Source organism: Sphaeramia orbicularis, unplaced genomic scaffold, assembly GCF_902148855.1.
Source record: "Sphaeramia orbicularis unplaced genomic scaffold, fSphaOr1.1, whole genome shotgun sequence".
Taxonomy (NCBI): domain Eukaryota; kingdom Metazoa; phylum Chordata; class Actinopteri; order Kurtiformes; family Apogonidae; genus Sphaeramia; species Sphaeramia orbicularis.
Genome location: NW_021941674.1, coordinates 42629 through 59448, shown reverse-complemented (window position 1 = coordinate 59448; position 16820 = coordinate 42629). Strand labels below are relative to the sequence as shown.

The window sequence follows — 16820 nt, the reverse complement described above, 5'->3', positions numbered from 1 at the left end:
CCCTTTTTAGACACAGAACAACCACACTAAAACCACAAATCACCTGTTTTCTGTTCGGTTTGTGTTGTCAGTAGCTGAACTAAAGATCTGTTTGGAATCCAACGAACACGTCAGAATTGTCACAGTTTAGCCAACAACAAACAGCAACTTAACAAAGATAACAACATCCCAAACTTACTTCTGCGCAGGACTGTATTTCTGTGTAATACTCATACAGGTTACGTGTAACACAAAGGTTTGTATTTATGCACTTCATCAGGTGAAAATTCAGCAGAATAGTTTGATATTGCAGAGATTATTTACAGCTTTACACATCTGTAGTTAGCTAAAAAGTGGCTGACGTTAACTACTAGGTGTCTGGTAGTTTGAAGTGTGACTGACTTTGGAATATTGGTCGATTTCACTCTAGATTTTCAATAATCACAGAAATTATAGTGATTTTCATGTTTCCTGTGTTTCGGAGGCTGTGTGACTGGAGAAAAAACATGGCCGCCGTTCTGTGTTTGTACGTTTAAATCCCAACAGAGAAGCAAAACAACTGGAAACGCTTGAAAATAGGCTGCGACACATTCTTTAAATCAGAAATGTGTTTCTTACCGTAGGCGGAGTCGGCTGCAGACTCATGGTTCCGTGTTGTTGCCATGACGTCAGCTGAACAAAAACACACAAACAAACAAGAAAACTTGTCAAATCCCAAACCGGTTTTAATCCCCGCCCGGTTTTGCAGCCGCCCGTATCATGGTTGTACGTGGTTTTTAGGGCTTTGTGGCTGTAAAGTGTCAGGTTTATCTCACCGTGGCAGCTGTCGGCCTGAGACGAGTGGTCGCCCTCGATATCCTGCTCAAACCCGGCCCTGCCGAGAGAAAACAGGAAGAAGGGGAGGAATTAGAACAAACACTGGAAGAAAAAAGGTTGATTAAAGACCACACGCCGCTCCACCTCCACCTCCACCTATGGGGCCGGTTGCCGTGGTAACCCTTACAGATACCCACGAGGCCACGTTAATTAGATTATGACACATACTTTATCCGCAAGCGATTGAAATCTGAAGAGGGGTTGGTCGAGGACAGAGGCGCCACGCGTTCAACCTCTCGGAGCTCGACCAATCAGAAAGCAGACGGCGGCGAGGGCCCGATGATGGGTTCCATGTCAGGTTTGTGCACACAGAGAGACATACGCCGCTTCACTTTACCGCCGCGGCTCCGATAAATGAAGCCATTTACTTTCCTCTCAGCATCCACCACTCTCCGTCTGACCTTCAAATCAATTTTTTAAAGCGCCAACAAATCAGGTTTTTACAGGCGGACGACACAACCCGACCGCAGCGGAACGCAAACCTCTGCACAATACGACAAAATAACACAAATTCAATCCAATTTACACCTAAAAGGTTCAGAGTGTGTTTATGTGGAACTATGTAGGACACGTTAGCGACACCGGGATGGTGATTTACATTTAGACTGATGTCATTATTCTTAACACAAGTACATTCAGTCCCACATGCACTCAGTACTTTGAAAATAATAAGAATAAGGAAGTTCAAGGTGGAAAAAGACTGAACTTATGTTGTTAGGTTTGAGTTAATGGTGTGAAAGTTAAGAAAATCAACAAAACTGGTCACAATAGTGAATAAATTTAACAGATTTTAAATAAAAGTGCCAAGAAATGTGCAAAATACTCCAAAAAACAAACAAAAAAAATTACGCGATTAAAATAATGAAAAAAAATTATTTTCAAACATTATTTAAAAAAAATAGGTAAAATAATCAACAAAAATGACAAAGGAGCAAATAAACCAACAAAACAACCTGAAATGAGCAAACATGATGACAACAAAATAACACAAATTCAATCCAAGTTACACCTAAAAGGTTCAGAGTGTGTTTATGTGGAACTATGTAGGACACGTTAGCGACACCAGGAGGGTGATTTACATTTAGACTGATGTCATTATTCTTAACACAAGTACATTCAGTCCCACATGCACTCGGTACTTTGAAAATAATAAGAATAAGGAAGTTCAAGGTGGAAAAACACTGAACTTATGTTGTTAGGTTTGAATTAATGGTGTGAAAGTTAAGAAAATCAACAAAACTGGTCACAATAGTGAACACATTTGACAAAAATTAAATAAAAGTGCCAAAAAATGTGCATCATACTCCAAAAAAGAGAAAAAAAAATATGAACACAATCGAAATAATGAATTAAATAATTTTCAAAAATGATGAAAATAGGTAAAATAATCAACAAAAATGACAAAGGAGCAAATAAAGCAACAAAACAACATAAAATAAACAAAAATAATGAACAACATCACAAGAAATATTAAGAAAGTAATATAATTACCAAAAAAGGTGAATAAAAAATAAATAAATAAATAAATAAAAATGGCAGAGGAAAAAGCCAGAACTTATGTTATTAGTTTTGAGTTAATGTTCAAAACTGATCTCAACAGTCAACAAATTTAATGGAAATTAACAGAAAATTATTAATAATCGTCTGAACGGCCAAAACAAAGTATATTAAATAAAACTGACAAGAAATTAGCAAAAATAATCTAGTAATTGAGCCAAAAAAGGGGAAAAATGACAAAGTTGAGCAAAATAATAAATAAAATAAAAAAGAAAAGAAATAGGTAAAATAATTAATAAAAATGATAAAAGAGCAAATAAACCAACAAAACACCACAAAATGAGCAAAATAATCACCAAATGACCCGAAATATTAAGAAAGTAAGAATTATTTTTTAAAAATAATGAAAAATGATAAAAAAAAAAAAAAAAAAAAAAGAATGACCACAGAATGGCCCAAAAAAATTGACTAAATAAGCCGAGTTATTCACAATAATTACTAAAAATCAGCAAAATAATCTATAAATGAACATGAATATTAAAAACAATGAACAAAACAATATAGACAAATAAAATGACCTGAATCTGATCCATCATAGAACAATTCTAAGCATTTTATAAGTTTCAATGACTTTCATTTGTGTAACTGAACGAAAGACAAGTAATCGATGAATTAAAACGGTCAAAAAGGTTCAGTTATTTTAGAAACAACTCAGCTTTTGCATCATTTTAAAAAATTATCAATTTTTTTTTCCCCCATGTCATTTTCATCTAATTTCTTTTTCATTATTTTCATGTTTTTTCGTATAATTTTCACCTTGTTTCGACTTTTGCATCAAGGCCATAAGTAACAGAGAAATGACTTAAACTGACCTGACTATCCACCTTGTAGAACTTACTAAAACTCCCATCATGCATCTGTGCCGTTGCTCGGTACATTCTAATCCAAACCCTCGACCTCAGTTTGCTCCTCCAGGTGTAAAAACTGGATTTCTTGACTAAAAACCACCCGCTTCGTCCATTTTCCCTCCAAAGCTGCACCTCTCCTTGCCCTTATTAACACCGAGCACATAATCCAATAACAGAAACATGATTTATTCAGCAGACGAGCGGCTGCAGTCCACTTAATGAGCATTTAATGAAGCCTGTGTTTGGATTTATTATGAAATCATTACGTTCTGTGCTCGCTGCTGCATCTATATTTACCTCTCTCCACCTCACTTATTTGCGAACTCGTCCACCCCCTCAGTCACTCAATATTTATCTGCCTTATCACTCACTCTCTCCTCCATCACCGGTTGCATTTTAACCAGCGTGGGCCGAGCGAGAGCGCCAACGGGAGGGGGGTGTGTGTGTGTGTGTGGGGGGTTACCAGAAACAGCCAACCCTCTGGGGCCCCTGAACGCCTCGTTCCCTGCAGGCACGGCTATGGGAGGTGGAAACAGACCTGAGAGTCTGAAAACAGGGCGCCGCTGCTCCCTGCAGAGGCATTAACAGGTCTGAGAGGCTGTGAAATGGAATTAGGTGTTTAAACGGCGTGGAGTCCCACCCCCCGTTTACTGCAGAGGTGGAGAGGAAACGCTCGACACCAGCCAGGAAGGAGTTCACGTCATGTCCATTTGTTCCGGCTGTTCTTTTTCTGGGGTCAGAGGAAGGTCACGGTCGGACCGAGAAATGGAAGAAACAGCATCTGTTTAGATCAATGACAGAGCCTCAGAAGTTGATGCAAACACAACCCCACGCACTCTCAAATGTGCCTTGAAGACCAACTCCACTCTAGTCTTCTTTTTGTTTAATTACACTGTAAAAAAACAAACAAAAAAAAAAACATAAAAAACAGCAATATTCCGGCAGCAGGGTGCCGAAAAAAATACTGTTAATAACGGAAATAACCATCTCATAAAAACATGGTAATTTTCCATAATTACAATACAGTTTTTTGCCCTAACTTTACATGAGATTTTGCTTTTTTTTTTTGACCTTTTAATGTTTAATAAAGAATATTTACATGTACTAAAACAATCAAATTACCTATAAATATATATATAAATAATTTTCAATGAGACTCAGTTGTCCAATCCACTGATAAAAACTGTATGTGGACAGTTTATCAGTGCTTATACATGTTATACATTCACACAAATACATTTATTCAACATTTTTGTTGTGAAACCTCCTGTAATTACACAAGATATTTGTCAATTAACAAACAAGTCTGGTTCAACTGACAGAACTAATACTTCTGTTACAGTTAATTGTCAGTAATTTTATCTCGTTTATTTATTTATTTTACAGTATTAAACTTTAAATTAACAGTTTAATCTCATAAATAGAAAATAAATATTTGTGAAATTACGACATATTTGCAAATGTATTTTAACTGTATTTTTCTGTGAAAAAAGAAAAAAAAATCTTTAAAAAAATGGAAATTTTCTGGTTATTCAGTTACAGTTTTTTCATATTTTACATTTGACATGTAAAATCAAAATCTGTTTTTGTCATTTCATTGATATTTTCCTGTATCTTGAAAATACAGGAAAAATCTGTCAAATAAACAGTAAAAATTCTGTTAAATTACAGATTTTTTTTTACAGTGTATTAATGCCTGATGAGTGTCATACCCACTAATATTATTGCCTTTTTATGTTTTTCTTTTCTTTTTTCTTCTTTGTTTCGCTTATTTATTTATTCAATCTAAGATGGGGATGCATTACCCGGGACTTTGTAGGGTGGGTATTGTGTTTTTTGTTTTGTAGAGAATCTAAAAGTATGATTTTTTCTTGTATGACTGCCACTTTGGTCTACCTTGACTTCAATAAAAAGAATGTTGAGAGAAGTTCATGCAAAACCCTCTGTTCTTGCCAAAAAAAAGCCAATATTTATTCAATATTAATCAAATATGAACAATTTTTATAGACTTTTCATAGAGAAACATAATATTAATATTGCTAATATCATATCTATTCATATTTTATGTCTACCTTTACTTTATTCTACTTTAGTTCTAATCTTATTTTACTTTTTTAAAACAAAATATTATATTCTATTTTCTTATTTTACTTTTTGAAATGTTATATTTGCTCTATTCTTATTTTCTTACTTTTTTGTTTAACCCTTTCGTACACAGTGGTCACTCCAGTGGACAACTATTCTCCAGCTGTTCTCTTGTATATTTATGGTTTTTATTGGTTTAGTTCCACCTCAGCCAACACAGTGGATCATCCCATACACTGACATTCAGACCATTACTGTACCTTGCTGTTCTAGATAAACCTGATCTGCACTAACATGTTTGAGTGTAAGTCAATTGCTTGTTATTATTATTAGACTGTAATTAACATGGGTTTTTTTAAACAAATTTTTTTTTTTGGCATATTATCGCCATAAAGTGAGTAATAACTAGCATTAGAGCAGGGGTGTCAAACTCATTTTAGTTCAGTTCCACATTCAGCTAAATTTGATCTGAAGTGGGCCGAACCAGTAAAATAATAACATAATATATACATGTCAACTCCAAACCTTTCTCTGTTTTAGAGCGAAAAAAGAAAATTTATATTATGAAAAAGGCTTACATCTACAAACTATCCTTTCAAAATGTGTGAATAACATGAACAAACTGGAAAAAAAAAGTTTCATTTTAATAAATATTATGCCTGAGTTTATCATTTCCACATGTACATTATAAGTAAGTAAGTAAATTTTATTTATAGAGCACTTTTCGTAGACAGAGTCACAAAGTGCTTTACAGTGCCAAGTACAAATAAACAGCACAAATAAAAATACAATTAAAATACCACTAAAAACACAATAAAATACAACTTAAAATACAATTAAAATCTAATAAATACATAAAGTGCAATCAGTTAGTGGCAGATCACAGTGGATCTACAAACACACAAAACACTGAGTAACAGGCAGAATATTGTTAAAATTGTGCTGACTTCTCTTAAAACATTTCAGGTTGTTCATATTTGTTCGGGTTATTCACATTTTTTGCAAAATTATACTTTGTTTTAGTGTAAATACATGAAAATATTTACATTTACAAAGAGAAAAAATTGGATTTATATGTTATTATGATAGTATTTTACTGGTCCCGCTCACTTGAGATTGAGTTGGTCTGAATGTGGAACCTGAACTGAAAGGATTGTTAATATTTTAGTGTAATTTTTGAAATACACAAATTCATCCCAAGGGCCGGACTGAACCCTTTGGCGGGCCAGATTTGGACCCCGGGCCGCATGTTTGACACCTGTGCATTAGAGTATGTTAAAATGACAAAACATCAAATTAGCAGTAGCAAAAAAAAATCTGTAATAGTTTTCACACAGTATATCAGTAAATACATGGTTTTTGCTTTAAACATTAAATGCATGGAGTCCAGCTGAGTGGACATTTTTGGAACTCCATGAAAAACAGGTTCATAAAAAAATATTCAATGATATGGTTTTTTTCATGTGTAAAGATGGATAAAAACACTCAGGAAAAAAAATCTTGATTAAGGCTCTCATAATTCAGGCATGAAAGGGTTAAATTCATATTGTTTCACTGACTGGACTAGAACTGCCAGTTTCATTCAGATTTTCATTTTGTTTGATTGTTTGCATAATTTTTTCTTGTTACATTTTTGCCTTTTCCTATTATTCAGACTTTTGCATTATTTCTGTGGTACATCTGTTGCATCATTTTTGTTTTATCGTTGTCACTTCATTCCGTCTTTTGCATTCTTTTCATTTGCGTTGTCATTTGCACAGTTTTCCCCACATTTTTGCACCTTTTCATGTTATCATTAAACCCAGTGTGTTATTTTTGTGTCCTGTCTTTTGCATCATTTTCATCTCTTTGCATCTTTAGGACTCCTCTGCATTTAACATAAGCCAACACTCGTTTCCATTTTGTTTCCCATGATGCATTGCTGCGTATGTGCTCTGGCTCCGAGGTGTTAAACACAGCTGAGCTCTGCGGAGACGGTCCAGAGGTCACCGGTCTTTAAACAGGAATCATTTCATGCGTTTCGTCGTTTTCGGCTTCGCCTTCCGGATCCGCGCCGTCTCTCCCTCTTCCCGTCTCCAGGGAAACGGCTGCCACGACAACCGGGTTCCCTCCTTCCTCTACCTGCTCTGCCTCCGTTCATCCCACTTCCCCTCGTTCAGGTTACATAAACTCCCTCCGTCAGCCTCGCTCGCTGCCTGTCGCTCCCTGGAGGAAATCCTTCACTTATCAGCACAACTTGGAGAAGCTAAACTCACTTCAGCTCCCAGATTTCTCGCTCTGAATAATATCTGCTCTTTTAAAAACTCTGCGTATTTATGCTTCGATCAGCTGCACTGAGGTCAGGCCGCGGTGCTTATTCCCATCTCTTTAACAGTCGCTTTCAGAGCTGATCCAAATTCTGCTCATATTTTGTGCATTAGGCAAAAATATTTCATCAGTTTCACACTGAAAACTCCAAACTTTTTACTCACGAATTGAGGAGAATAATACGAAGGTGTCAATTAGAGCCTGAGACTCAATTTAGTCATCATAGTCTCTCACATTTCAGCCCAGTCAGCTTTTTTTTCTGTGATCAGTGGAGCCCATTATTTGCACTAAATACTAAAAAAAAAATGTAGGTACCAAGTTTTTAACTGCTGTTTTTATTCCTGTGTAAATTGTGTTAATATTTAAAATTAAATTAAAGTTGAATTTTGCACATTTAACTAAAATAACGCTGGAAATCCTGAGTGTATTTGTGGAAACAGTGTCTAACAGTGGTTCATCAGACCTGATGTACTATAATTAGATTTGATGATAACACTTTATAATAAGTCCACATTATGAAGCATTAGTTAAGCATTAACAAATAGTGAATTCAACATTTATAAAGCATATGTCTGACATGAATACTCATTAGTATATGGTTTATAAGCACAGTTATAAAGGTTTTACTCATCATTAATAAGCTCATCTACAGTGTGCTTAATGACTGTATTTTCATACTTTATAAATGATGGATTCAGCATTTAAACATTTAGTATTGCATCACTTACAAACCAGTTCTGATGTGCATTTCTGCTCACACATACACTGTTCAGACATGTACTAATGGTGAGTGAATATGTTAGTGGGTATTTTATACAAACTCACATTTATTTTCCAATAGATGTCCTATAAACACTTATTAATACAGGAAGTCATTATTTCAGGTAGTTCTAAAGCACTTCCTACTCATGAATTCAGTCTATGGTGTGAGCTCATCTAAAGTGTGCACTATCTATGACATCTAAAGTGTTTACAAATGAGATTTAAAGGTTGGTGATGTCTAAAGACTCACAAAAGTCTGAGTTATTCTAACAAAGGAAAGACACAGCACATGGGATTATCAAACAAACTGAATGACTGAATGATGAATGATTATGATTATGAATGATGAGTAAAACCTTTATAACTGGGCTTATAAACCATATACTAATGAGTATTCATGTCAGAAATATGCTTTAGAAATAATGAATCCAGTCTTTGTTAATGCTTAACTAATGCTTCATAGTGTGGACTTATTATAAAGTGTTACCGATTTGATTTCTGTGTAAAATACATTCATCTGTCAAGAATTTGGGAACAATTTCATTCTTAAAGGTGACATATTTTCAGCTATTGCCGCAAAAATTACAAGTAAAAACATCTCTGTAATGCACAACTCCATATTTACTTTTTAAATGTAGGACATTACATTTGGGTGTTTCGGATCTTCATTTTGTGCAAATGCAGCTCTGCAGATCTACTACTTTTACAGACACTGCTTCTCTTTCTGCCCTGGCTAGCTGTCTACATATTATATCTGACAAGGTTGAAACTTTAATTGTGACATTATTGTGAAAAAAATATTGTGGAATAAATGTATACCTTTCATGCAGTGTCTTGTGTTGAATTAATTGGAAAAACTGTGTAGTTTCAGAATATAGTAGTAGTAGTAGTAGTTTATTTCGAGCACAAAGAATCATCAGATAAAGAATCATACAACATGGTAAAACAAATAAGTAAATTAAATTTTTTTGTGCTCGAAAAGGAGTGGGAAGATGTGTAACCTATTGACTCCCACCCCCTTTTTACAAACTAATAATCAAACTAGATCCACTGCCTTTGCTTTGTTAACACACATTTTCCTCTGTATATTTTTTACAATAACACAAAACATCCATAAAAACCATTCATATACACTTTTTTTAGTCACCTCATACACAATCAGATTTGCAGTAATCAACCGTTAGTTTTTAATATAAACTATAAAATACATATCCACCCAAAAATGTGTACGACTTGTCCTCGTGTGACTTTTTGCTTGATGTTTGCTGAAAAGTGGCCAAAAATTACCTTTTTTCAGTGACAAATAATTTGAAAACCCATATTAATCCTGTTGCTGCTTGTAAATGTTCATTGAACTTGCTTCCTTTGAACCTTAGAAGCAGAACTTATGCTCTGGCCTTTGAATGAGTATCAGTTTCAGTGATTTCAGTTCAAAGTCAGTGACGTCAGATCAGACAGTTCCTCAGAAGACGTCCTGGGACCATTTGGTTTGGATTTTTGGGCTTCTAGGTAAGAACTGGACTTATAATTCTGTATGTAGAGTTGATATGATCATACATCTGTATGTATTATACACCATTCTCTTTCTTTTTCTGTTGTGAATAAAGCATTACCCAACAATTAAGTCTATTCTAAAATTAGATCAGTCAAATCATTACTTTTACTAACCCTACCCCCATCAGTTTTTAGTTTGTGAAAAAAATACATACCATTGTAAAAAAAAGAAAAAAAAAAAAAAAAACTTGCATTCACTCCATTTTCAATATCTAGCCTCCAAAATTTAATCAATTCTGCCCACCGACATGGGCTACAATTAGTTTATATTATTTAGGCTCATTTACTTTCCTAAAGTGAGATCAAGTTTTTTTTTACAACCAAATTTTCATGTTGGTTTTTGAAACCGCCCACCTGTTTGTTCGATTTGGACTTGTTCTGTCAATGATGAAGCCAATTTAAGCAGAGATTTTGCATAAATGATTTCAGATTCAGATTCCTGAGAAAATTTGACCCTAAACTGATATATTTTCAGTCCATAACCAAGAACTTGAATTGTTGCCGTTAATGTCACTAAAATGTAACACAAACCTTGAACCTTGACAGATATAAACATACATACATACAGGGTGGGGAAGCAAAATGTACAATATTTGAGGCAGGGATTGAAAGACAGTGTATGACCAATTAGTTTATTCAAAGTCATGAGAATTTATTTGCCACAAGAAAATGTCCATAATAGAAAATGTTTTTATTCTATGTGTCCTCCTTCTTTCTCAATAACTGCCTTCACACACTTCCTGAAACTTGCGCAAGTGTTCCTCAAATATTGGGGTGACAACTTCTCCCATTCTTCTTTAATAGTATCTTCCAGACTTTCTGGTAATAGTTTTGCTCATAGTCATTCTCTTCTTTCCATTATAAACAGTCTTTATGGACACTCCAACTATTTTTGAAATCTCCTTTGGTGTGACGAGTGCATTCAGCAAATCACACACTCTTTGACGTTTGCTTTCCTGATTACTCATATGGGCAAAAGTTTCTGAAAAGGTATGGATAATAGTGTTAGGTATGATTATGACATCAGTATATGTTTGGGTTCAACTGACGTAGTGCCTGCTGAGAAAAAAAACAACTAAATGTTCATTGTAAATTTTGCTTCCCCACCCTGTATATAACATTTATAGCTAAAATACAACTATCAATGAACTATACAAACCAGGAAAATTCAGAAAAAAAAACACAAAAAACATGACAATACACACTAGTAGAACATTAATTCTAATTCTAATTCCGTTAGTTTTAATTCGTTTTTTAGAGCAGGTTTGCTAGTTTTTATTTGTTTTGATTTTTTTTCTAAATGCTTAGTTTTAGTTTTAGTATTCATTTTAGTTTTTTTTTTATATGTTTTCTCTTCTTCTCTGTCGTCGTATTCAAATAAATCCCAGACAGGACTCTGCTGCTTTCTCCCAACTTTAGTCTGCATGTTTCCAGGTAGAGTTCGGACCAGAAGACGACTGGAAACCACAAGTGAACACAAGTGACAGACCCTTAAATATAATATGGTGCCGCTAGCTAAAATTGCTAGAGCGAAATAAATCACTTTCGTATCAATCCGACATTGGTGACGATGAAAACAAAGGGAATTTTATTGATAATTTTTATAGTTTTAGTTAGTTTTGTAAACACACAATACAGTTTCAGTTAGTTATCGTTTTTTTCATTGAATTATAGTTTTTATTTATTCAGTTAACGAAAATGTTTTTACAATTCTAGTTTTCGTCATTTCGTTAGTGTTCGTTGGCAATAATAACTTTGTTCAGATGCCGTTTGAGTTTCGTCAATAACAGAAACGGTTTAGGGGTTACGCTCATATCTCGATTCTCTGATGTAGTAGAAATATGTAACTTTTGTCGATCTTCCTCTGAAACTACTCTACACTTATTCATTCTTCAAATTTCTGGTCCAAATTTGAAAAACATATCATATCTAAAAGTAATAATAAGATAACTATAACATCCCAAAATGTAATGACATATTTTAAACATGACATTCACAATTTAGAATTTGTTGTAAATGTGTTCATTTTATTTGGAAAATTTCATATACATAAAAAACAAATATACTAAAACACACCCACATTTTAAAATCTTCCTACTGGAATTTGAAAATCATATTAAATCTTTAGAATTTATCTATAATTAAAAAAGCTCTAAAACCTTGGCTACATATGAACAATTCTTTAACATTGTCTGAACTCTCTGTTACATTTATTTATTTATATGTGTCAGATTTGTTATTTTTATTTATTTATTTATTTACTTTTTTATACTAGTATTCGTGTATTATGCTTTGTATCTTTAAATCTATGCATTATTTTCTTAAACTTATATGTTCAAATGCTTTTTCCCTTTTGACATCTTGCTGTTTGATCAAATTTTTGTACTGTATACTCAATGTTTTCAATAAAGTTAAAAAAAAAAAAAGCAAACAAAAAAACGCTTATTTGAATGACGATGTTTACGCAGATGTGTCAGCAGAGACGCGATCGTCCTCAAAGGGTTAAACTGTGATATTTAACGTCTGAACGTGACAGTAAAATGATTCTGTTTCATGTCTAAAAGTGCCAGTGCAGGTCGTAGATCTGCGCTGCTGGTTTTAAAGCGAACACATCAGCTCCGGGACCATGTGATGTGATGCGATCTCCTCTGACACTAATAGAAGATAATCACCAAACTTTACTCCTCTTCTTCTTCTTCTTCTTGTTCGTCTGCTGCAGAGCTTTTCCAGGACAAACACCGACTCCTCTCGCACAAAACGATTTTCAGACGCGTTTTCAGCACATTCTGACGTTTATGAGACTCAACGATGTCTGCCGACGACCTGCCGTGACCCCGTTTTGGCGCTTTTAGCTGATGAAATGACCGCGAACAGAAGAGCGGAGGCCACTCTTCTGTCTTCAGGGAGGTGTTTCACGTCACTGAGTCCGTCCTCCTGCTTCTTCTTCTCTTCCATCTTTCTGCTCCACTCGCTCTCATATTGCTCTCAGATATAAATCCTTTCCATCTCCCCCGTTTTTTTTTCCCACTTTTTTCCTTCTTCACATGAGCGCTTTGCGGCCGCAGTAATAATATCATCCTGCTGCAGAACCACTCGGACCTTTGTTTTTATCGCCTGAGCGAAGGATCTGTTGCAGTTTGATCCCAATCTATCAACCTGACGTGTTATTAAATCTGTGGCTGTTCTAATAATGGGTCTAATCTTTATAAGACGAAAATAAACACAAAGTGCACGTATTAAACCTTAACCCTGCTTCTTTTCATCCAAATCAGCATCATTTCTCTTGTTCTTTCCCCTTCTTCTACCCCCCACCCCCCATGTCAGGTCCGGCATCGAAATGTGGTTCAACTAAACTCATAATAAACAGCAGAATATCAAAGGGCGCTTCATATACTTTATGAAGTTACCCTCAGCAAAGCAAATATGTTCAGCACCAGAAGGAACCAGACTACCATTCTGCTGTTAGGACGCTGGACAAGACAAGTAGGAAAAAAAAAAAAAAGTAGTGTGAGATACTCCCTGGTAAAATGTCCAAATAAAAGAGGATACACAAGCAAAGGAGTCAGAAAAATGGACAATGATGACTGGGAGGACAGTTGGTGTCGGCTGCTGCCTGTCAGCCAGCTGAGCCCGTAGAAGAAAAAAACCCCAGAACAAATCAGCATCAAAACGTATTGTTATTCAATTGAGGTTTCAACCAATTACCTCCTCAGACCCAGGAAAGTAAAAAATTTGGGCTTTTTTACATTAAATAATTGTCTTGTTCGGAAACAGCGGATACATTTTTGTATTTTTTTATGAAGTGTCCTTTGCGGTGGCGGTGTTTTTAACCCTTAGGAGTCCACGGTCACGGCCCCATGACTCAATCACATGACATTTCAACACGTCGTAGCATCGGAAGTGCATCACGTAGAACACAACTGGGGACAATTTCATTCAAAAGTTCGGACTTGAAACATTCTCCCACGTTTTATTTGATGTTGATAGAGCAAATACAACCAGAGACATGACGATTTGAACTCAGAGCAAGCAAACGTGAGCTAAAGTATGGAAATGAGGTGGGGGGGGGGGTTATACTTCTGACCATTTCTTTGTCATTTTTTTGTCCTTTTTCAAAACGGAAAAAAATGGCTGAAACTGCAGATTCTAACGCACAGACTGCATTAGCATTACAGGTACGGGTGAAGAGGACCCCCACCTGAACTGGATGTGGAAACTGGGAGGACCAGGAGTGGGGGGGGGGTGCCTCTATTCTATTCTATTCTATTCTATTCTATTCTATTCTATTCTATTCTATTCTATTCTATTCTATTCTATGCTATTCTATTCTACTCTATTCTATTCTATAGTATTTTACTCTATTCTGCTGTATTTTACTCTATTCTATTTCACTCTATTCTATTCTATTCTATTTTACTCTATTCTGCTGTATTTCACTCTATTCTATTTCACTCTATTCTATTGTATTCTATTTTACTGTATTCTGCTGTATTTTACTCTATTCTATTTTACTCTATTCTATTGTATTCTACTGCACTGTATTGTATTGTATTCTGTTCTATTCTATTCTATTTTACTCTATTCTATTGTATTCTACTGCACTGTATTGTATTGTATTCTGTTCTATTCTATTCTATTCTACTCTATTCGATTCTATTGTACTCTATCCAATTGCATTTTACTCTATTCTATTGCATTTTTTCTATTCTATTCTATTCTATTCTATTTTACTCTATTCTATTGTATTCTACTGTATTGTATTCTATTCTATTCTATTTTGCTCTATTGTATTCTATTCTATTCTATTCTATTCTATAGTATTTTACTCTATTCTGCTGTATTTTACTCTATTCTATTCTATTCTATTCTATTCTATTCTATAAGTGTATGTCAGGACACTGTACAGTGTCAGATGCAGCTTTTCTTTTTTGCGCCTCGTCCACAGACATTCCGTTTTTCGTCCAGTTCAGAACACACACACCTTTCACTGAACTTTCAGTCTCTTCAGCTCAACAGGTCGACTTCGTAATGAGCCTCAGGATGAAGGACTGCAGACGCTGGAATCCGGAGCTTTTGTGCTTCCTTCGAAACGTTTACGGCGAGGCAAATTAACGGCGCGGAGAAAGCAATTTGCCGGAGAAGAGGTTGACAATTTCATTATGTAAAGAAAAAAAAGCTGCACAAATACCAGAACCAAAGAGAAAGAGGCTTTAATTCAACTCTCTTTATAAGCAGTGAATCTGTAAGTCAGAGCCACTTTATCAAAGCCTGAAACCAAATTAGACAGTGAATCAGCGACGGAGGCAGAAACAGCATCGGAAGCTCTTCTCCAGGAGAATAAACTGACTTTCTTTATCTTCCCACTTGTTTTACTTGGTCTTACTTGAACCATGTGACACAGATATCTCTCTCCGAGTGTTTCCCTTTAATTCGCCATCTCTCATCTTCGCTCGGCTTCGTCTTTCCTTTCCAGCTCTTGCATCACATCTTCGCTCTCCTCGCTCTCCTTCCTCATCTCTTTTCATCTCTACCGGCTCATCCTGTCCATTTTAATCTTCTCGCAGTTTCTCCTCTCAGCTCCGTCTGCGATGCTCTGTTGTTTGTAATAAAAATGCCACTTCTGTCTGGGGAGGACGGCAGCCGCTGTGGAAGTTATTGTTTCCCTGTGAGTCTGAATGAACCAAAAAAAAGAAGAAAAAAAAAAAAAAAGCATTTTGATGCTATCTTGCCTACTTTTCCACTGTTTTTTTCCAGTTGAACTGAGGGTTTTTAGAGTAAATGAAGCGGACCAGAACAAAAATTGCTTCTGCTTCTCCATCAGCGGCGTCGTTTGAGCAGAACTCGATCAAACCGCCGCGTGGACGAGGCCCCAGAAGGTCGATTTTCAGGGCCGTGGTCACCATTTCAGAAATGCTGAGGTCATGATCTTCTTCCAAATTTCATCTTCTGCCAGCTCAAAGTTTGGGTTTTTATGACTTTGACATTAAGACTGGTCACTTGTTGCATTTTTATTCTGGTACTAAGTTCACGTCTCCATCCAACCGCATACATCTCCACAGATTTGACATGAAAGCGACTTTTGTTTCAGCTGAAGGACGGAAAAAAACCTGCATAAAACGTACACTCAGGTCGATAAAGAAGTTTGGACAGCGACCAAACTTCCAGAACTTTTCCTCTGTTCAACACCAGAGAGGATTTGACATGAACAGCTGTGAGTGAAGTGGTGACTTTAGGCTTTAATTCAAAGGGTTTAACAAAACTATTGCAGGGACCATTAAGGAACAAGGCTTACAACCCCTGAAATCCCCCCAATCCTCTGTTCCCCCAAGCATTTGGAAAAAACACACCACCTGGTGTCAAAGCACGACATCATGTAAACTCAAGGTAGTGGCATGAAGAAAGAGAACTGTTAGACAGTGGATAGGAACTCAACATGGACCTGATAGTGGCAGAAAAAACGGTCAGAGAACCCGTTTTTCCCCACAAAACTCCACCTAGTGAATGAAAATGAGCCCATATGAGCTCTGGATGGTAGAACAACATGGACATTTGTATCAACATGAACCAAATTTGATCTCAATCGGCCTATTATTTCTAGATATATGTCCAAAAAACTGATTTTCAACTACAGCGCCCCCCGTTGGATGACTTACAATACTCATAGAAGCTGAAATCCATAGAGTTCTTCCACTTGTGGTCCACTATTCAATCAATCAATCAATCAAACTTTATTTCTATAGCACTTTTCATACATGTTACATGTAGCACAAAGTGCTTCACAACAAAACCCCCCACAGTCCCGCAGTTGCAAATAAAAATACAAGCAATCAAAGTAAAATTTATAGTAAGAGT

The 16820-nt window shown here is 35.7% G+C and overlaps 1 protein-coding gene across 1 annotated transcript in view; it reads right to left on the bottom strand.

Moving 5' to 3' along the window:
* Positions 1–511: 511 nt before the first annotated feature.
* Positions 512–16820, bottom strand: part of LOC115416781 (semaphorin-6D-like) — a 58625-nt gene continuing 42316 nt past the window's right edge. The window contains 2 exon segments of the mRNA XM_030130646.1: positions 512–651; positions 795–853. Of these exon segments, the coding sequence (XP_029986506.1) occupies positions 512–651; positions 795–853 (199 nt within the window).